Below are 20811 nucleotides of genomic sequence, written 5' to 3'. Positions count from 1 at the left end.
CTGAGCTGTTTATTATAGTGATAAAGCTGACTAACATGCAAATCATCCAAAACAATAATGACTGGGCAGTTATGCATTCTGACGAGGGACACTCATTCGGCTATATTGCCTGGTGGCTACACTGAGTCCGAAGGTCCAGGAAGACTCCACTCATGTGTCTGGCCCCTTCCTATTCCACAGGGACCTTTCTCTCCACGTGGTGTCTTGGTAATCAGCCTATTCTCCTTCGCAGCATCGTGGCTGTCTCCCCAGAGAAAGGAAGCAGAAGCTGCCAGGCCTTTTAAGGGCTCAGCCCAGAAACACACAGCCTCTCACCTCTGCTGCATTCTCTGGGCCTCGGGAAGCCACAAAGCCAGGCTGGATTCAAAGTGAGGAGGGATGAAGAAACTTCATCTCTTGACAAAAGGAGTGGCAAAGTGTCATTGCAAAGGGCGTGTGGGATGGGAGGAACTGTTGCAGTCATCATTGGAAAAAACCTTCTACTGTGTTCTTTTAAACACAGGAACCATTAAAAATAATGAAAGCAGATATATTAGTTCAAGAGAAAATAAATGAAGCATATTTAAATAGTGACCTCATTAGTTATTTTACCAATTGTTTTCCTTTCTTTTGATCGTTGGTCTGAGTTTGGTCTTGAGTCCTTTTCATTTTTTTAAAACCCACAACAGAAACTACTGGGAAAGGCTGCAAACGAAGGTGCAAGAAAACTTCACATCCTGTAGCTTAAGTATTGTAAAGGGTCAGAGAAATATTGTGATAAATTGAAATAAAAAAAAAAACAACTTACAGCCTCAAAGTAAAGTTGTAAAGATGTTCTCAGGGATAAGCATCTGGCTAATCAGTCTGGAGAACATTTTGTTAGTTTTCCCATTTGTAAGACTCCCAGTCCAAGGCACAAAGAATAGCTTGCATGTCAGCTCTTGAGCTGTTCCAACCAATATGAAATTAAATAACAAGTTGTAGAATTTACATATGAACATGGCAGTTTTTCTCACTTAAATATAAAGAATTAGACAATAGGGCTGGGGATGTGGCTCAGTGGGAGTGCTTGCCTTGGCACATGTGAGGCACTGGGTTTGACCCTCAGGACCACGAAAAAATTAAAGGTATTGTTTCCATCTAAAAATAAAAAAAAGAATTAGACAATAGACTAAGAGCTGAGTTGAACAGAAATTAGGAGACACATATTTTTAGCTTTTATTAAAATGAGCTAAAGAACAGATTCAGGCTATATATGCAAACATGAAGTCATCAAAGCATCTAATCCTATATGTAAGTTTTCTAAATATTTAAAGCTGTGTTTTTTAAATAGCATGATGTTATGTATATTTAAATAATACAACTAAAACTACTTTGCAGTAAATTGGTTCTAATAATTTAAATTATCATTATGCTAATTATCAAATGCTAATTGACAAATAGTTACAATTTCAACTGATTTGCAATATTCCTGCTTCTATACAGTTATGTTCTACAATACTAAGTAGACACGCAGCATCTTCAAAGTGACAATATTTAGTAACATGGTCAATAAGTAGTGCTCACAATAGAAAACATAATGTTAAAAATATGAAACATTTATATGCCTGTTGAGTGGGATTACCAGTTTTCAGCTTGATTAAGTTGTAGGTGTAAATAAATTATTGACTGAGCCCAAGTCCCTAGTGCTGAAATAAAATCGTGATAATTTAGATACATGTGTAGAATTCCATTAAGTTATTGTCTAATGAAATTACTAAAAGTTTTTGCTGAAAATAGAAGTTTATTAAACATTGTTTGCCTGGATGGATATCTTCACAGCGCATGTGTCATTTCTAAGCTAACTGGAGTTAGATTAAAACATCAAAGGATGAGCATATATGACCCCAAATTTTAAGAGCACACATATTTTATTTACATTAATTAAAATCTAGTGAAAGTTAGCTTCAAAATCCACTTTTGTTTATAAAAGCTACCATGTTTAATGGTTGTCTGTCAACTAACGACTGTTGATTTGATGGAAGTAACAGGGTATAGCAGTCTGAATGTTTATGTGAATGACTGAAAGCAAGCCAGGGAGAGAGAGAGAGAGAGAGATTTCCTGGCTAGATCATACATGCCAAAATTTTATCTTGATATTGTTATTGAAAAACAACCTCTAAAGAGCCTCTTCTAACAGGAGTCATATCTAGAATACAAATGCTATATGCTACAGAGAATCATAGAAGTTTATGATGCAAGGCGCCTAGAAATCATCTAGTTTTTCTACCCTCTTATTTTATGAATAATAAAATAAAGTCCCCCAAAATTTCACATACTTTCAAGACTACACAGAGAGTTGCAGCCAGGCCAAGAACCTGGTTGTCCAAATTCCCAGATTCAATAATGTATTAGTCTCTAACTACAACTTTTTTTTTTTTTTTTTTTTGCACCAGGGAGTGAACCCAGGGGTGCTTAACCACTGAGCCACATCCCCAACCCTTTTTAAAATTTTTATTTTGAGACAGGATCTTGCTAAGTTGCTTAGGGCCTCTCTAAGTTGCTGAGGCTGGCTTTGAACTTTTGATCCTCCTGTCTCACCTACCCTTATTCCCCCAAGCTGCAGGGATTACAGGGTGTGACAATGTGCCCGATTCAACTACCACATTTATAGACTTCTAGTCTAGTAAAACAAGAATGAAGCTGTCGAGTTAAAAATTTCAATACAGAACAAACATACATACATCCAGAACTTGCAAGTGACATTTATCTTCATGTCCTAACTAAATGCATAAGAAATTTCTGTCTTTACAATTAAACAAATACCTTACAGTAATTCCCCAGTGTTTTCAAGATATTACTGTTTGTGGATCATTTTTGGATCATTTCTCTTCTGATAGTACATTCTAATTTTAAAAACTTGTGCAGGGGGTGGGGTGTGCAGAATTCTGTACCACTCAAGTTGTTCCAAAACCAGGCTTGGAAATCATTAGTGATGACAAATGACAAAGAAAGTGCCAACTTGTTGAAAAATTGTAATTCTATGGCAAGTATGCAAAAGAAGCAAAAACAGCTTCAGAATTTATTTTTTTTTCAAGTTAACTTATTAATGTCTTCTTGTTGGAGAAATCTGCAGTGATATATCTAACTCAAAAGAAAGGAGATCTGTTTCCATCCTGCATTCTCTATCTGAAGGCTTTATTTTTACTCTTTTTAAATTTTTTTTTTAGTTGTATATAGACTGTTGTCAATGCCTTTATTTGTTTTTATATAGTGCTAGGATTGAACCCAGTGCCTCACACTTGCGAGGCAAGTGCTCTACCACTACAACTCCAGTCCTTATTTTTACTCTTTACCAATCATTTCCCCAATCCCAAGGATTTGAAATCACAACTTATTAGTGATTCAGTTTCCTTAATCTTCAAAAAGTGACCTGATAAAAGGATTTGGTGGTCAGGGCAAGTTGGAATGATTACATTCATATATTCCCAAGACTGCATCAGAGACTACAGACAGGCCATGCCCCTTGGCTTCCAGGGCTAAGAGAGTTTAATTAAATGTTCTTTCTTTCTTTCCTTTTTTTTTTCTTTTTAATGAAACTCCTCTAAGAGTAAGTAAAGTCTATGGGGTTTCTGTTTTTATTTTTTGTTATTGTTGTTTTGTTTTAAACAGGAGAGTGAATCCAGGGTCACTTAAACACTGAGCTATTTTAATTTTTTTATTTTGAGACAGGGTCTCCCTAAGTTGCTGAGGCTGGCCTCAAGCTTGTGATCCTCCAGCTTCAGCCTCTTGAGTTGCTGGGATTTTAGGCCTGCACCACCTTGACTGGCTCAAAGCCTTTAATGGTCAGCAAAGAGCACTGCAAAAAGGTAGTTTGGAGTTTCCCAGATACACATTATGAAGTCTGAGGAAACCTGCAAAGTGAGAAGAGATCATGCAGAGGGGGCATTCAGAGTGACATTCAGGTGGCATCACTCACCATGATGGTACAGGATTGGGACAGTGATAGATTAAAAGGTTGAAATTGGAAGGGATGAGACAAGAACCAGGTAAGCCAGAAATTGTACAATCCTCTAAAGGAAACACATGGTCATAGAATCAAGTGGGCCAATGTGAAGAGCCTGGGGCAAGACTGCTTCCTGAATAGTTTTACAAGAGTCATCACTGAATTTGGGCACAGATACTGAAGTGCAACTGTCTTGCATTGGGCTGAGAAGTGCAAGGAAATTTTGTGTGGTTTGGTGGTGAGAGATTTGTACTTGAAACAGAAAAGAGCTTGAGGACTGTGCCCCAGAGTGATACAGGCCTGGGCAGCAATGCTATGTAGCCTGGGTCACCTAGGGACAACCACACTGGCAAATGTAACCAGAAGATTATTTTTCTTCACAGTAATATAACAATATGACTGTATCAGAACATTTTCTAAGGTTAGATGCTTTCTTCTCTCCCTTCCCCAGGGATACCCAGTGATAGATTTGAAGGAAAAAAGAGACAGAGAGATATGATAGTTTGAATTAATTATTTTTTTAAACAGGAAAAAACCACCACAACAAAATGTATTACATTCCTCAGGCATGGGAATATAGGACTCCTGAATTAATTCTTACATGAAAGCAAAAATAAGACAAGACAGTTATCCCACCAATCCCTGCCAAAACTTCATCGTTAAACATACAACTGAAAGCAAAATAGATCATGGAGCCACATACTCCCTGCTCATTCTCTCTCTCTCTCTCTCTCTGTATTACATTATAGGTAGACATGCATGCATAATATGTGTATATGTTTGGGAGAGGTGGAGCAGATGAGGAGTTTGGTAATAAAAAGGCTTAAATTAAAAAAAAAAAAACTATGATGGCTAAAAAGAAATCTGTCAGTAAAGTTGCCTTTTATCTTTTCTTCCCCATTTTCCCTGAACCTGTGATATCATCCTATTTTAAAATGCAAGAAACACAAATCTGAAGAGGTACACTCTTGACAACAAGATGAAGTAATAAGACCCTGACAGCTTATATTTACCCCTGTCAAAGTCCTTCTACTGGACAAGAAATGATTGTTTAGATGCTGTAATTCCTTAGGAAAGTGGATGCTCCTAAATAACTGAATGAGATTTTCTGGAAGTTTACACAGCCATGTTTATAAGTGCAATAGATCTTCAGAGAAGAACATAGGGTGTTCTGTTTCCTTAATAACACTATATGCTTAATTCTTGGAGCCAGACACAAAGAATTTTTGCAATGTAGTATATGTGCAAAATTTGACGACATTTAGGCAAGCATGCCAGCCTAGAAGCATGCTTAATTTTTATTGATGGGAACATCATTGTTTTGTGCCTTCTGCCAGACAGTGATAGACAGCCCTCTACTATTTTACATGAGTTCCATATTAGCAAACTAAAAGTTTTTTCAATCATTCTGCTTCATTTTAGATTTCCAACATAAAGGCATCTACTATGATGGTTCAAAACTTATAAATATGTGTGTGTGTGTGTGTGTGTGTGTGTTGTATTGGGGGATTGTATGTCAAGTTCACTTGGGAAAATATTCCAGCACAATTCTGTCTTACCTATTGAAGTGTTTACCTCATTTTCTTTTTCTTATTTTGATAAGAGACACAAAATGAAATTAACTAAAAGACAACCTTTTTGCTCTTGTATGCATTTACAAACTGGACCTGTTTATGATGCCCTCAACAGTTTGGGGGCAGTACAAGTTTGTAGAAGCTATGGATGCCAATATTTGAAACAAAATATTGGCAATGAACTGTTCAGATAACACACTTAAGGAGGACTGGTTTAGGTATGAAGATGATTTAATCAGAAAAAAAGAATAGGGCATAATGAGGTACCATCAGAATAAGCAGGCAGTAATTCAAGAGCATTATTATCAGGAGGATAGTGATTCCTTGTTGTTTGTCCATAATTTGCTATGTATGGAATGTGTGTGGAATTTTCTCTAGCTAGCTTTAAAAATAGAATTGTCAATGTCTCATGAGGCAGAGGAAATATAGAGACTGCTCTGGAATCAAGGAATAAACCTAGATAACCTTTCAAATTTCCCATCCTACACCAATATAAACATGGAATACCAGTTTTGCTCAATAGATATAGTTACAATAAGAGTGAATTAAAATGCAGGAACAAAATGTCATTCCTTAAACAACATATAGGCAGGAGATTTGATAAGATATTATGTGTTAAGCTTTAAGATATTATGGGTTCAGTTGAAGCAGGATGATAAATGAAAATCTTTTTCATAAATTGAAGTATAAGTCCACAAATTCTCAATATAAATTGTCTAAGAGGGACAGCTCTGATGAAATTGAAAATGTCTCCTCCATATGTGCAGTTTCAGGCCTTATAACATTTAAAGAAAATGTTCTAAAAGATAAAGTTGGCATGTAAAAAGCACAGGGAAAGGAATCAGCAATGATCAGAGCAAAACAATTCTAGAAGGCATCTTAATTTTCATATGGCTCATTTGCATTTGAAACACTGAGAATTCCTATCTCGCTTGTACAAAAATATGTACATATTAAATTACTTTGCACTTGAAAGAACATTTTCCTAAATGTTTGGAAGATGATCAAATTTTAACTGGAGGACTTGTTTTCTTCCATCAGGTGTGGGGGAGATGTGGCTTCCTGGTATGAGAGGCAACAGTTGATTCTAATAGCAGAACAAGACAAAAATAAGAACGTAAATTGAAAACAATTCCTACAGGTACAGTTTGAGTTAAAGGTGGTAAAAAACAAAAAAAAAGGATATGTATGGTACAAAGATGTCAAGAGCATCAATTCAAAAATCATGCTTAGTTACCTTTCCAAAAATGGCAATCTTCTGATACTTGAAAGTTAGGTTCTATTAGTTATTCCAGAATTTTCATGGATGTACTGTTATTTTATTCTGATACACTTATTTCTGAATATTTAGTCAATATTTAAAAGATAGCTCTATACCAGCTATAAAACAATAATTCCAAGGGTTGTCATTTCCCCATTTCACATTTTTAAAAGCTAGGATATTGGTCAAACAGCACGGGCTTCAAACCTCTTTACTACTACCTCTTAGACACTATTTACTTGTAAGGAAGATGTTGGTCATTCACTCAGAGATATAGAAACCAGAATCTAGATAGAAATTTGAACTTATAAGATGTAATCACACTGAATGAAAAAAATCTTTCTGTAATTTTTAGTTTCTTTTCTGATATAGTAATTTCTAGGAATGTCCTCAGAAAGAGAACCAGAATCTGAATGGCATCCTCTTCCACCCCCTGGCCTTGCTCTCTGGGCCTTCCTAAGCAGAGGGAGCTGTTGAGTGTGGTCTCATGGTGGGTGCTGGACCGGCCCACGGTGTGTGGGTGGATAAGATGCCATTTACTAAGGGTACAGAACACATTGTAATCTTTTAAATGAGATTATCTAGTGCACACTGCCTTTGTGTTCCTTTTCCTTCTGTTGACCCGAGTCTTTGGAACCCTTCTGCAAAGTTTCTGCTTGGCATTAGTTGGACTCAGACTGTGAAGGAGAAGATGGCATGGCTGTGCACCAGAGCCTTAAAGGGAAAGCAGCACCTCAAGCCCCCAGCCCCCTCAAGGCCAGTGTGATGACAATTCCTCAGGTAGAAAAACAAATAAGGGTGGGGGCAAGAGGCAGGGTGGGCTGTGAGACTGCTGTTCCTCCCAAGCCAGTGGTGCAGAATAGGTGAGATATTTTTAAGGGAGCAATGAGCTTTTTTTACACAATTCACACTATATTTTAGATTGCTGCCTAAAACTTATTTAAACAAACTCTATTTTTTTTTGTTATATAAGTGTAATAGGCACTGGGCTTGATTTGTGAAAGATTAATAGTGAAGGGTAAATGAAATAAAAAGTTGGATACCCAGATATTTTACATACACAGAAATAATTTAACATTTCATTTTACTAATTAGTTTGATCTTTTTTTTCCTCCCAACAAACTTCTATTTTAACTACTAATAGATGGGGTTTGGGGGGGGGGAGACTATCTTTTCCTTTATGGAAGGCATGCTAATGAGAGGATAAATGACCAAAAACTAGATCAAAGATAGAAGATGGAAGATTAAGTAAACACAAAATGTGACAATGGTCAGCCTCTGATAAACTGAAAATTATCATCTTAGTTTATTAGTAAACTATATATGTGTGTGTGTATGTATATATATGCATAAATACTAATATATGTATATATGCATAAATATTATTATATTTATGCATATATATTAGTATTTATTAAATACCTTCCATATGTCAAATATTGTTTTAGGTGCTGGGTTTATAAAGTAAAAAAAAAAAGAAAACCTCTAACCAAAAGAAACCTACTTTCATGAAGTTTCTGTTTTAACTTCAAAGTTATTCTGAGACCAAGTGAAGGACCTAATAAACTGCAAAATTAAGGTTAATCATAACAGTCACCATTTTGTTTTGCAATATTAGCCCATTTTAAGATATGATTTAATTCCCAGATGTCTGGTTTCATCCCTTTGTTTCTGACAAAGCTTGTCCTTGGTTTCAAGGTAAAGCCTAAAAAAAAAAGCAGACCTAGCTGTCTTCATGGGTGAAAAATGGAAGAGTCAAATTTCTTTTATTGTGCATCTGGAGGCAACAGAAAGGGAACTGGATTCTTTGTAATGGAAGTAAAACTCAGTCCTGTTTAATCAGGGTTTCACTGTATAAAGTTATATTTTACGTACACGATCTGGCAGGTTGCCAATGTAGTAAACGAGTTATGTGATTATTTGAGTGCAAGCTGGCACAGTGGTGTGCACCCATAGTCCCAGTTACTTGGAAGGCTGAGGCAGGACGATGGCTTGAGGCTAGGAGTTGGAGACCAACCTAGGCAACATAGTGAGAGCCCATCTCAAAGAGAAAATAAGTGTAGTTAGAATAAGATTTCACAGCAATCTGAATATTTTCATAGTTTTAGATTTTATTACATCAATCATCAATATTTATTAAGATAAACAAATGCAACTTAACCAGAACAGGAAAAGGTGTTGGCGTCTACCTTGTCTCACTTTGAAAGGTAGAAAAATGGAATAATTTTTAGAGCACATTAACTTTTGAATGGAGGTACCTGCTGACGCCTTCTGTTTCTTCCCTCATTACGTGCTTTTCTTTTCATTTGATCCTCTTGAAAGGAATCAAAGTAGGAGCTCTCTAGGAGTTGGGCACAGGTTAACCTGTCATCTGGATTCATCTTCAAACACCCCTTTGGAAGAATAGAAAAGCAAAGCAGGTATTTGAGGGGCTTATTTTATTACTGTGCCCCAAGCCCTGAACAATAACTTGATGGAGTAAACATTAGTTTAGAAAACCAAGTGTGTTTATTATATTTGAACTGGTGAATGGAGCTGCCCTTTCGCCTGGTGCAGGGCACAAAACTGTAATTCTAGCTACTTGTGAGGCTGAGGCTGCAGGATTGCAAGTTCAAGGCCAGCCTGGAAAACTCATTGAGACCCTTTCTTGAAATAAAAAAATAAAGAGAGCAGGGGATGTAGCTCAGTGGTAAAGTGGTACTTCAATCCCTGGTACCAAACACAAAAACAAACAAAAAAATGGAGCTGCTCTTTTTTTTGCTGCTTCATGATAGAACTATGGATACTCAATGTCTCCGGGAAAGGCCACGTGTAGATGACATGTTCCCACTAAGACATATTTTCATCACTGGTGAAAGCAAACCATAGGAGTCTTTCGAGTGTTGAACTAGCAACATCAGCATGGCCCCAGGAGCTGGTTAGAATAGTAAATTCTAGGGTCCTACCTGCTGTAGCAAAAGTGCTAGAGCTGGGGCCTAGTATCCTGCACTTAACCAGCCCTTTAGGGTTATTCTGATGCCATATGCTGGAGTCTGAGAATCACCGGTATAAGATGGCTGAGGAAGGGTGAACCTCAGTAATGGGAAAGAACCCAAAACATGGAGAAATGAAATGTATTTTCATACCAGAGGAAGTAAAGGCCTAGGAACTAGGTATTGTGACACTTCATATTCAAGGCTATCAGGAGTCTCTAGGTGCCTCTGGGAGCAGGGAGCAGTGTGACAACAGAGGAACCACTGGCAATCCTGACACAAAAAGGTTTTCCCTGAGAAGCCTGATATTCTCTGGTCAGAGAATGAAGCTTTCCCCCATCTAATAAAGGCAGATTCCAATCCATAAAGAATTGGAGCAGTTTTACAACACCCGGGCACTGATGATGAAATTTCTTGTCTAAGCCCATAAAAGAGAAATGAGGGTCACTGACTTAACAATATTGTTCTGAGGCAGTCAGGTATCCAGAAAACTGCATGCCTGATGCTGCCCCCAGCCATGGGCTGCCCTGTGACATCTGCTCCTTCCTAACCCAAGTTGACCTCAGATCTCTGAGACCCCTGTGAATGTTACAGGTCTCTAGGCACTGTCACCTGCCCCTTGGAGCAGTATCTGATTAGTCCTGCTCTTCAAGAAATGACCTTGCTCAGCATAACCAGACTCACCTGTCCCTCTGTGACTATGACTTGCTCCAGGCAGGTCACCCCTAAGTCATGATCCATGCATATATTAGTTCTAGCTGCTATGGGGAGGCAGTCTTCTCAAATCCTATTACTGTCAGGGCTATAACCAGACAGAAAGACTATTTTGAATACAAACTGTGGTAGTCTCTATTTCTTCATCACTTCCCAACTTCTGATTCCATCATTCCACACAAGTGGCTTTTGTTATTAACACCCATAACCTCTATTTCTATATCATAAATCTGATAGTTATTTTCAGTTCTGATCTCAATAGTATTAAATACTACTGACCAGGTCCTTTCCCCTGCCCTCTTGGTACTGGGGATTGAACCCAGGGGTGCTTAACCACTGAGCTACATCCCTAGCCCTTTTTATTGATCTTACTAAATTTCTGAGGCTGACCTTTCACTTGGAATCCTCCTGCCTCAGTCTGCAGAGTTGCTGGGATTACAGGCATGTGCCACGGTGCCCAGCTCAGGTCCTTCTTAAAACTCTCTTCTTGGTCTTTGCTTTTCCTTTCCTTTCCTTCCTCCTATCTCTTGACCACTCTCTTTCAACTAGCCATTGCTAGTGTACTATCTCCATAATGGTTGAATGGAATTCTTCCAGACTCAGTCCTAGCTTCCCCACTTCTCACCTATTCTTAGTTTCTACTGATATCATTAATGCCCATGATTTCAGTTATCAAAGTTTATCAGAGTTTTCCACATCTATAATTCTATTCCAGACCTGTCCTCTGAACTCCAGAACCACATATGTAACTGTCTACTTAATAATACTTCTTAGTCTTGAGAGCACTGTTACTGGTTGAATTGTGTTCCCCACAAAATACATGTTGAATTCCTAACTTGCAGTACCACACAATGTGACCTTGCTTGGAAATGAGGTCTTTGCAGATGTAATTAGTTCAGATGAGGTCATAATTAGTAAGTAGACCCCCCAATTCAGTTATTATTGGTATCCTTATAAGAAAATGAAAGACAGCACAGAGACAGACACATAGAGAATTCACATCTGTGCAATAATAGAGGTGGAGATTGCAGTTATAACATCACAAGCCAAGGAATGCCCAAGTCTCCCAGAAGCTGCAAGAGGCCAAGAAGGATCCTTGCCAAGAAACTTGAAAGGGAGTGTAGATCTGCCAACAGCTGGGAAACAGAGTCAGGCACCTCATCCTTGCCACTCTCTTCTTACTCCCCATGTATAAGTCATAATTAAGTCCTACCAGTTTTCCTTTCAAATATATCTTTAATTTATTCACATATTTTTCTTTCTTTTTTTTTTTTGTGGTGCTGAGGATTGAACCCAGGGCCATGTGCATGCTCTACCAACTGAGCTATATCCCCAGCACTCATTCACATTCTTATATAGGCTTTTGATCTACTGAAATCTAGTTTTTTCCTCAATAAATACCTTCGAGTGTTTATTTCAAAGTGCATTTTCTGATTCTAAGAAGAAGCTTGGACTGGAACAATGTCCTGCTGATTAATTTTGGAAGCACTGATTTTGATTGGGTGGGAGCTGGGGCTGCTGAGTCCTTGCCTGCCTGGATTAATAACTTTCTGTACATCAAGAAGATGGTGAGTTTTCAGAGGTATACCCTGATAGATGTGCTTCCAATCTGGAAGAGGTCCTAAAGATGAGATATGAGAAATTGGAACTGTAAGTCCAAGTCAGGATCCTTTTCTTAAAAAACAAAACAAAACAAACAAAAACAACAACAACAACAAACATAAGAAAACAAAAATGATTTTCAAATTTGGCAGAAAGTTCTCTAACAAAATCTCTAGTCATTTACAGTGTTCCTGATGATCATACAAACGGAAACAGTGGTAGGATGGTCAGGACTATGGAGACAAACGAGTAATCAATAATAAAGATTATGGCCATGGACTCATTTTAAACTCAATGAAGAGAACACAAAAGACCTGCCACAGATTGGCTTCTACATGTCACCACTATCCTTGGTACTGTCATTGGCCAACACTTCACCAACTTGAGCACCTTCCTGCATAGGTTATGATCTTGTATCTGGGAAAACTACCTGTTATTGCAAATAGTAGTTATTTGTTGTCAAAGAATTCTTAATTATCATTAATCTAAGATAATTTTATTTTATCTAACATAGGAGTCTAGGAGATAGTCTAGGAGTCTAGGAGATAGGGTGTGATCATGGAATAGCACAAGTCTTGACCACATAGAGAATTCTTGGATCCCTAATCAATACTTAATGGGTCTAAATCAAAGAGTTGAGTAACAAACCCAGCTTCATCTAATTCTTAGGCAAGCCATCAGGGTGCTTCCTCTTTGGAGATGAAGATCAGGAGCTTGTCCTATACCTTAATGTTTCTGTTCCCTAGAGTCGTGCTCTGTGGAGTTTTCAGGTTAACTTGAGTAACAACTACAGGCAGACTCTGGCCTACACCTGAGCATGGGTTGGGCTTTCAGTGTCTGACTGCTTGGAGGTTTTGCTAAATTGCTGGTGGGTCAGAACACTCACCAGAACAAGGGCAGGGAATTGGGCTTCTAAGAACAGGACCTGCAGAGTGTGGGGTGGAGGCAGGTCAGCTGGCAGCTGAAGTCAGGTACAGCAGTGGTTAAGAGCACTGGTAAGAGCAGTGTCAGCTTTGAGGCGTCAGGCTCTGAGCCTCAGGAGGACTCAGACTGAAGAAGTCCAGCACCCTGGATAGCACCACAGCAGACACAAGCACCTAGCACAAATACTAATCTATAAAGTTGACTCTGGGTCATCTAAAAGGCCCACTGGCTAGACCAGATGAATTGCAAACTGAGTTGTATATCATGCCATCTAAGAGAATGTTTAAAGAGAACAAATTTCAAGGTCCTACTCATGGAGATTCTCCTTGTGAACTTAAGGCTAGATACATAAACTGTATTTTACAAACGTCCCAGGTCATTCTGCTGAACAGCCACATTTAGAAAGTGCTGCTACAGACAGAACTTAACTCATTGTTAAGGACAGATATCACTTCTGGATCTTCATGCCCATCCCTCAGAGTACTTTCAGCATCCATGATGGATGGGTCACTAGCACCTGCTAGTGTGGCCTCCATTGGCCAAACACAAATGGCAGACATGTCATTGATAAGTTTCTTCAGCTTTGGATCAAAATTTGTTCTTTGTTTGACAATCTCTCTTGGGTCTACTGTATGGGATAGGTCTGCTCTATGGGGTAGGTCTCCTCTATGGGATAGGTCTGCATGGTTCTCTTCTGCCTGGTCTTAGCTACTAATTTTGGTGGATATGTTAGAACTGTTACTGCTTAAGCCACTGATGTCCCTTTAGCTAAAATTATTTTATAGTTCTTATCTTTTTTTTTTTTTTTTGGTGGTAGTGCTAGGGACAGAATCCAGGGTTTCACACTTGCTAGGTAAGGGCATTACAACTGAGCTACCCCATGATAATGATGTTCCTTATCTTTTTTTTTTTTTTTTCGAGAGAGTAGAGAGAGAATTATCTTTTTTTTTTTTTTTTTTTTTCCGTAGGTGGACATCAACACAATGCCTTTATTTTATGTGGTCCTGAGAATTGAATCCAGGTCCCGCCTGTGCTAGGCGAGCGCTCTACCACTGAGCCACAATCCCAGCCCTCCTTATCATTTTTAATGACTATATTTCACTTTGGAATTATTTGTCCATTCCTCCCAGAATTATTGGCTTTAGTCATTACAATTTGCAGTCAATACAGTTATAATTAATTAAATTTTTGGTGCTGGGGATTAAACCCAGGGCTATAAGTATGCTAGGTATACCTGTTACCACTGAGCTATACCCCTAGCCCACTTATAATTAATTCTAAGTACCTTCATGAAATTCAAAGCCACAGGATAAGCATCTGAGAACTTTTCCTCAAGAGTTTCCTGGAAAACAAAATAAAGAATTTCAATGTTATATAACAACAAAGTAACATATATTTCTCATATATGTTAAATATTACAAGTGACATTAAGTACACTTCCCTTAATATGTTAGATAATTCCTTATATAGTTTTTTAAAAATCATGTTTTTACATATTTTATACTGATGTAAAATTCTGAAAGTCATTAAACTGGAGTTATTGTCTTAATTTCAAGAAAGTTGCACTGACTGTCTTGTAACTGGTGTTGGTTATTTTGGAGAGAAGGGGATGGGAAAGCTTCAAATCTGAAGCTAAAAAATATCTGCTTCTGAAATCCTACCATGGTGCTCTAGTATCTGTGCCTGATCTACTTATAAGGATGTTTTGAGCATTCATGAGAATATGTTGAACTACATGTATAAGATTATAGAAATCAACAAAGAGATAAACACAAGGTTCAGAGTAGTAAAGAAAGGAGATGGGGAGGCTCCAAAGACAATAGTAATATTCTATGTCTTTAACTTGGCTGTAGACTCATGTGAGTTTGTTGTATCTTATTTTTTAAACACATGTTTTATAAATATTCTTTGATAATCTTTAATATTATAATTCAACCCATAACCCTGTATTATATTTGTTGAAGATTTTAAGAAATAAAGTGAAAAATTCAGTATGCAAATCAAGGTATTATACCAACTAATTGATTTTAAATGAACAGGGTGTCTAGAGATAGTTGGGACTATTTGAACCTCAGGTTGCTCACACATGCCATAAATCATGATATGGCTTCTCAGACTTTCTCAGACGTTTTCCCATCCCTATGCTGCTCTGATTCCAACACAGCTTGAGTGTGGATGCGTGCCTCTCTTGACATTCCTTTCCTTCCCTAGGCAGATTCTAGACCATATGGAGTTTTAAAAGTCATAGTCTGAACTTGGGTAACACAGACAGGAAATCAATGTCTACAGAGGGCAAGAGAGTCAAATGGTTATTGATACATTCCCAGATAAAGGCAGAGACCATAGCAAGAACACAGAGATGGTGGATAATTTGGAATTTAATGAGTATAAAAAGTTTTTTTTTTTTTTTTTTTTTTTTTTTTTAGGGCCAGGACTAAATCCAGGGCCTTCCTTGCATATGCTAGGTAAATATTCTGCAAGTGAGCTAACTCCCCAAAAAGTTTTTTTTTTTAAATTGATTTGAACTTTGTTTCATAAGCTGAAAAAATTGAGCATGCATATCTTCAAAATAAGGAAGACTAAGTACTGTTTATGAAGAAATAATTATTTTGGGGAAAATTAACATCAGTGCTTTGACTAAAACGATCAAGGCATTATGTAAGACACTAAATATATTTCAACTTAAATTTAACATTGATCTGTGTTCATATTTAGTATAGAAAATAGAAGCCCAAAGCACAAATATTAAAAAAGAAATAACTACCTTTTTATAGAAAGTAGCAACACAAAAAATAAAATATCCAAAATAGAGCAGTTTACCATGTCTTCAGGTTCAGGTATACTGATGCCATGGAAAAACTGGTTACTTTTAAAGATGGACTGATGTCTTGGAATTAGTTTTCCTATAAAACACAAACCATGTAGCTCTTGAAAATTTTGGTCAAAAAAAAAAAAACATAAAGCATGTAAATAATGATTAGCTTTCAAGGTCCAGGTATGAAGGAAATATGGTGCCGGCTTATTTTCTCTAGATATGGGAGGAATGGTCCCCTGCAAAAGCACATCTGTGTACTTAAGGCTAATTCTCCCATATAAAGCTCTTTGCTGCATGTGGTTTGGCCTGCCATATAGCCTCTATCAAAAGACCAGGTGAGGTGATGGCGTTAAGGGCTTCACATACTATCTCATTCAATCACAGCAATATTGCTATTTTTAATCTTCACTGTATCAATGAGGAAAATGAGGCTCAGAGAGGTCTAATTACTTGTCCAAGGTCACATGGTAAAGTAAATGACAGACCCAGGATTCAAACTCAGGTCAGTCTTATATCAACCTAATGAATATATAAAACAATCAAACAATATACACTTAAGGTATGGTCTGTGGTCATACTCTGCCCCAAATTTTCAGGCTGAATTCTCTAGGAGAATGTATTGGAACAAACAGGGAAATATCCAGCAGCCATGCTACCAGGAGAGCCTAGGAAAAGTAAACAATACATACTCATTTGGGTGCAAAGGTATGACTTTCTTTGTATCCAGGCTTCTGGAACAAGGCTGCAGCTAACGTTGGGGTTATATTCTCTTCCAACCAGGAAGAGGTAGATGAAAACTCCTGAGCATGCTAACACATTCTGAAAACTTGTGAAAAAAAACCCATCAGTCCTATTCCTATTCTATACTGGATATATGACTTTAGGCCAATCATGGAGGCTCCCTGAGCCTTACTTTTCTCATTTACAAAACAAAATGGGCACAATTAAAAATGATTTTATTTCCACAACAAGTTTCAGCAAGAAATAACATGTATGAAAGTAATTTGTAAATTCTTGAGTACTATACATATAAATGAGATATGTTAATATTGTTTTAAACTGGCAGTCGCTTCAAACAGAAAATAAAAAACTCTTAAGCTCTAGAGCAGGGGTCTACAAATTAAGGCCCTTAGGCCAAATCTGGACCAGTGCTTGAGATCTAAGAATGGTTTGTAATTTTTAAATGGATTAAAAATAAATAAAAAGAATAGTATTTTGTGCCATGTTAAAACCATGGAAAAGGCAGGGATAGGCTGGATATGGCTGCTTTTGCACTACCAGAGCAGAGTTGAAGAGTTGCAACAGGGACTGTATTGCCTACAAAACCCCAAATTCTTATCACTGGTCTCTGATAGAAAAAAAAAATTGCTGACCTCTGCTCTTGCATAAATGGGGAAAACCTTTCTTACTGGGAACAGAATAGCATTTGATTCAGTATCTCTTAATTAAGCTCAGCAGACTATATACTTATCCCTACCTTATCCCACGATGGATAGTAAATGTATAGTTTATTCCATGGCTAGTTGTTTTTTCTTGGAAAAGTATCTGAAAACTCACTGAGAGGAGCTACGGCTCTATGTACTGAGAAAAGGACTGGGCTTTGGCCACAACTCAGAACCCATAACCATCATCCTAAGTAGCACTTTGGAGAAACAATAAAACTCTTATCATTACACTAACATAATAATACTATAACACTTTAGGGACACCGTGAGTCATAAAGTACAATTCATACCCAGTGTTCTGATTATCAGATAAAGCTGGTCCACATCTGATTTTCCAGGCCAGAGTGGCTGGCCAGTCAGGAGCTCTGCAAAAACGCAACCAACAGCCCACACATCGACGGAAGAATCGTATTGGGTGTCTCCCACGAGAAGCTCAGGAGCCCTGTACCACCGTGTGGCAACATAATCAGTGTAGATGTCTCCTGGAACTGCAAGGGCATCAAGCAGATCATGTGAGTCATATTCTCCAAAGATGTGAACCTGTGAACTCCTCCCTGGAGCAGGTCTTATATTGAAGTAGGTTTTATAAATCAGAGGCCCTGATCTTGCTAATGGTCAATGAATCGAGGCACTGAGTCACAGTCGCACTGTGCGCTGAGGCGGGCAATTCAACTTTCAAGAGAAGTTTTGCTGATCAATATCCACATCATAGCTGAAGAGGCTAGGGCGGGTGGTGAGGAGGGTGTAACTTCAAGTCTAAACCAACAATTATTTGCTTACACATTATCATCAGCATTTTGCTTGTTGAAAAAATTGTGTCCCCTCAAAAGAGATTTGAAGTCCCAAATGTGTAGCCATGAATGTGACTATATTTGGAAATAGGGTCTACGCAGAGGTCATCAAGTTACAATGAGGTCATATCAGAACACACAGACTTACAGGGAGAGCCCCTGGTGAGTCAGAGGCAGATACTAGAGTAATGTAGCTGTAAGACCCAGAATGCAGTCTTTAGAAGCAGGGGCCTTCAAAGCAGAGCCCTGCTGGCAACTTGATTTTGAACTTTGGGCCTCCAGGACTTTGAAGAAATAAATTTCTGTTTTAAGCACACAGGTTATGATTATTTATGGAGGCCACAAGTAACTAATGCAGTAATGGACAACTGGATTAAACTAATATTTATCCAAATTTGTAACAAACACTTCAATTTGACTCCTTGAACTGAGACACACATAGTATATGACAGGCAGAGGAGAGAGCTAGGTGAGATCTCACTGGCCAGTTCTGTCCCACTGCCCCAGGTGTGGACTGCCTAGGGCCAAGGCACTTGCCTCCCAAGTGGGTAAAAGCCAATTCCATAATTGCTACAATACCCTAAAGGTCCAGGAGCCCCAGTTTTCTCCTTTGAGGTTAAAGGGAATTTGGTAAAATAACTTTTTAATAACTTTTTTTTGGCTTTTAACTGGCAAGAGTCACATATCAGTTCATATATGAACTCTACAAATGCATAAAGGGAAAAACTGGCAAGATGACCAGCTTGCAGAGATGAGGTCATGTGCAATTCTCTTAGAAGAGGCCTCAGGCCAGCAAGACTGCCACAAAAGACAGCTGCAGGTGTCACTGAAGAACAGCCCTCACAGCACTCACCTATTGCTCTTTCATAAAATTATACAAATTTCTGAATGATAAGAATTAATAAATATTATTTAGGACATTTGGAAATGAAAAATAAAGAAAATAACAACCACTGAAAATTCTTATTTTCACAGGTTAAGTTAGGTGTTGTACATTTTTTAAACATCTTTCTCTTATAAAAGTCATATAAGAATATGAAAAATATGATAAACAAAAAGAAACATAAAATAAATTAAGTTTTATCATACAAAGATACCTTGTGTTAATCTTTTGATGCATCTTATTTTTTGTGATATATATATATCAATATATGTGTGTATGTGTATATCTACATATATATATAATTTTGTGTCCTGCTTTTCACTCCATTCCACATGTTTACTATGCTGTGATAAACTTTATGAACTTGAGTTCAATGACTGCCTGATAGTTTACCAAGTGCATATGTCATGATTTACTTCATCTTTCCCAAATTTTCTGATATTTTACCATTATAAATAATCACAGATTGAAAATCTCTAACCCAAGCTTTTTCGGTATTTAGGATTATTTCTTTTTCTTTTTCTTTCTTTCTTTTTTTTTTTTTTTTTGGTACTAGGAATTGAACACAGGGGTGCTTAACTATTGAGCCACATACCCAACCCTTTTTATATCTTAAGTTAACACCAGGTCTCCCTGAGTTGCTTAGGGCCTTGCTAAATTGCAATCCTCCTGCCTAAGCCTTGGCCTTGAATTTATAACCCTCCTGCTAAACCTTCCACATCAATGGGATTACAGGCATGCGATACCATGCCCAGTTTAGGATTATTTTAAAAATTAGTTTAAAGAATTACCATCTTTTTTTTTAATATTTATTTTTTTAGTTTTTGGCGGACACAACATCTTTGTTTGTATGTGGTGTTGAGGATCGAACCCGGGCCCCACACATGCCAGGCGAGCACGCTAATGCTTGAGCCACATCCCCAGCCCAAGAATTACCATCTTGAAAAATATTAACATAATTTATACTTCATATTCTTTGTAGAACACTTGAGAAATGTAAATAAACAAACAAATAAAAATCCCCTACCACCCAGAGAAACCATATTATATTTTGGTACATTTCCTTTCCTTCAGTCTTGTCTTGATTTTGCACACCTAAACATACACATGCAATTGGGAGAGCATGTAAGTAGTTTTGTATTCTTCTTCACCTGGCTCCACATCACAAGCCAAAGCATATTCTGTGTCATTAAAATTCTTCAAAAATAAATATTAATATGTGGTGTTAAGTCAGATACATTCTTTAGTCTTTTCCTTATATCTGAATAGTCAGTTGCCTTTTAATTTTTTCTCGGTAATACCTAGTCCTACAATGAACATCATGATGTACTTTGGGTAGGTAGTATCCTGCGCTGTGAGAGATTCCTAAAAGTGGAATTAAAGGTTCAGAGTCAAAAGTTTTGATATTAACACATTGCTCTTCCAAGGATTTGTTCCAAACTGTTCCCACTAGCAACAATCTTAATAGTTAATGTTTACAAAATTTTATCAGCTTCATTGGTGAAGAGTAGTATTTTAATATGCATTCCTTTGACATCAGTGTGGAGGAAGATTATTCATATTTATTAACTTTTTCCTCCTCTTGTGAATTGTCTACTAATATCTTATTAATTTTCTTCTCAGAACTTCAGTAGTTTGCCAGGTATGGTGGCACACGCCTGTAATCTCAGTGGCTTGGGAGGCTGAGGATTTTGAGTTCAAAGCCAGCCTCAGCAACAGTGAGGTGCTAAGCAACTCAGTGAGACCCTGTTTCAAAAAAAAAAAAAAAATAGGGCTAGGGATGTGGCTCAGTGGTTGAGTGCCCCTGAGTACCAAAAATAAATTTTAAAAAATTAATTCAGTGGTTTATTTTTTTTGTCTATATAT

At 37.6% G+C, this 20811-nt stretch overlaps 1 protein-coding gene across 3 annotated transcripts in view; it reads right to left on the bottom strand.

Moving 5' to 3' along the window:
* Positions 1-1173: 1173 nt before the first annotated feature.
* Cdkl4 (cyclin dependent kinase like 4) overlaps positions 1174-20811 on the bottom strand; it is a 57055-nt gene continuing 37417 nt past the window's right edge. For all 3 annotated transcript variants that reach the window (XM_048804509.1, XM_048804510.1, XM_015479737.2), the window contains exons 6-10: positions 17562-17759; positions 15832-15914; positions 14297-14353; positions 9058-9192; positions 1174-6625 (exon numbers count right to left, since the gene is read on the bottom strand). In XM_048804509.1, coding sequence (XP_048660466.1) covers positions 6524-6625; positions 9058-9192; positions 14297-14353; positions 15832-15914; positions 17562-17759 — 575 coding nt within the window. In that variant the 3' untranslated portion in view covers positions 1174-6523. The remainder of the gene's footprint in view (positions 6626-9057; positions 9193-14296; positions 14354-15831; positions 15915-17561; positions 17760-20811) is intronic.

Source organism: Marmota marmota, unplaced genomic scaffold (genome assembly GCF_001458135.2).
Source record: "Marmota marmota marmota unplaced genomic scaffold, marMar, whole genome shotgun sequence".
NCBI classification, from domain to species: domain Eukaryota; kingdom Metazoa; phylum Chordata; class Mammalia; order Rodentia; family Sciuridae; genus Marmota; species Marmota marmota.
Note: the sequence above shows the minus strand (reverse complement) of the source record. Positions and strands in the feature narration are given on the sequence as shown.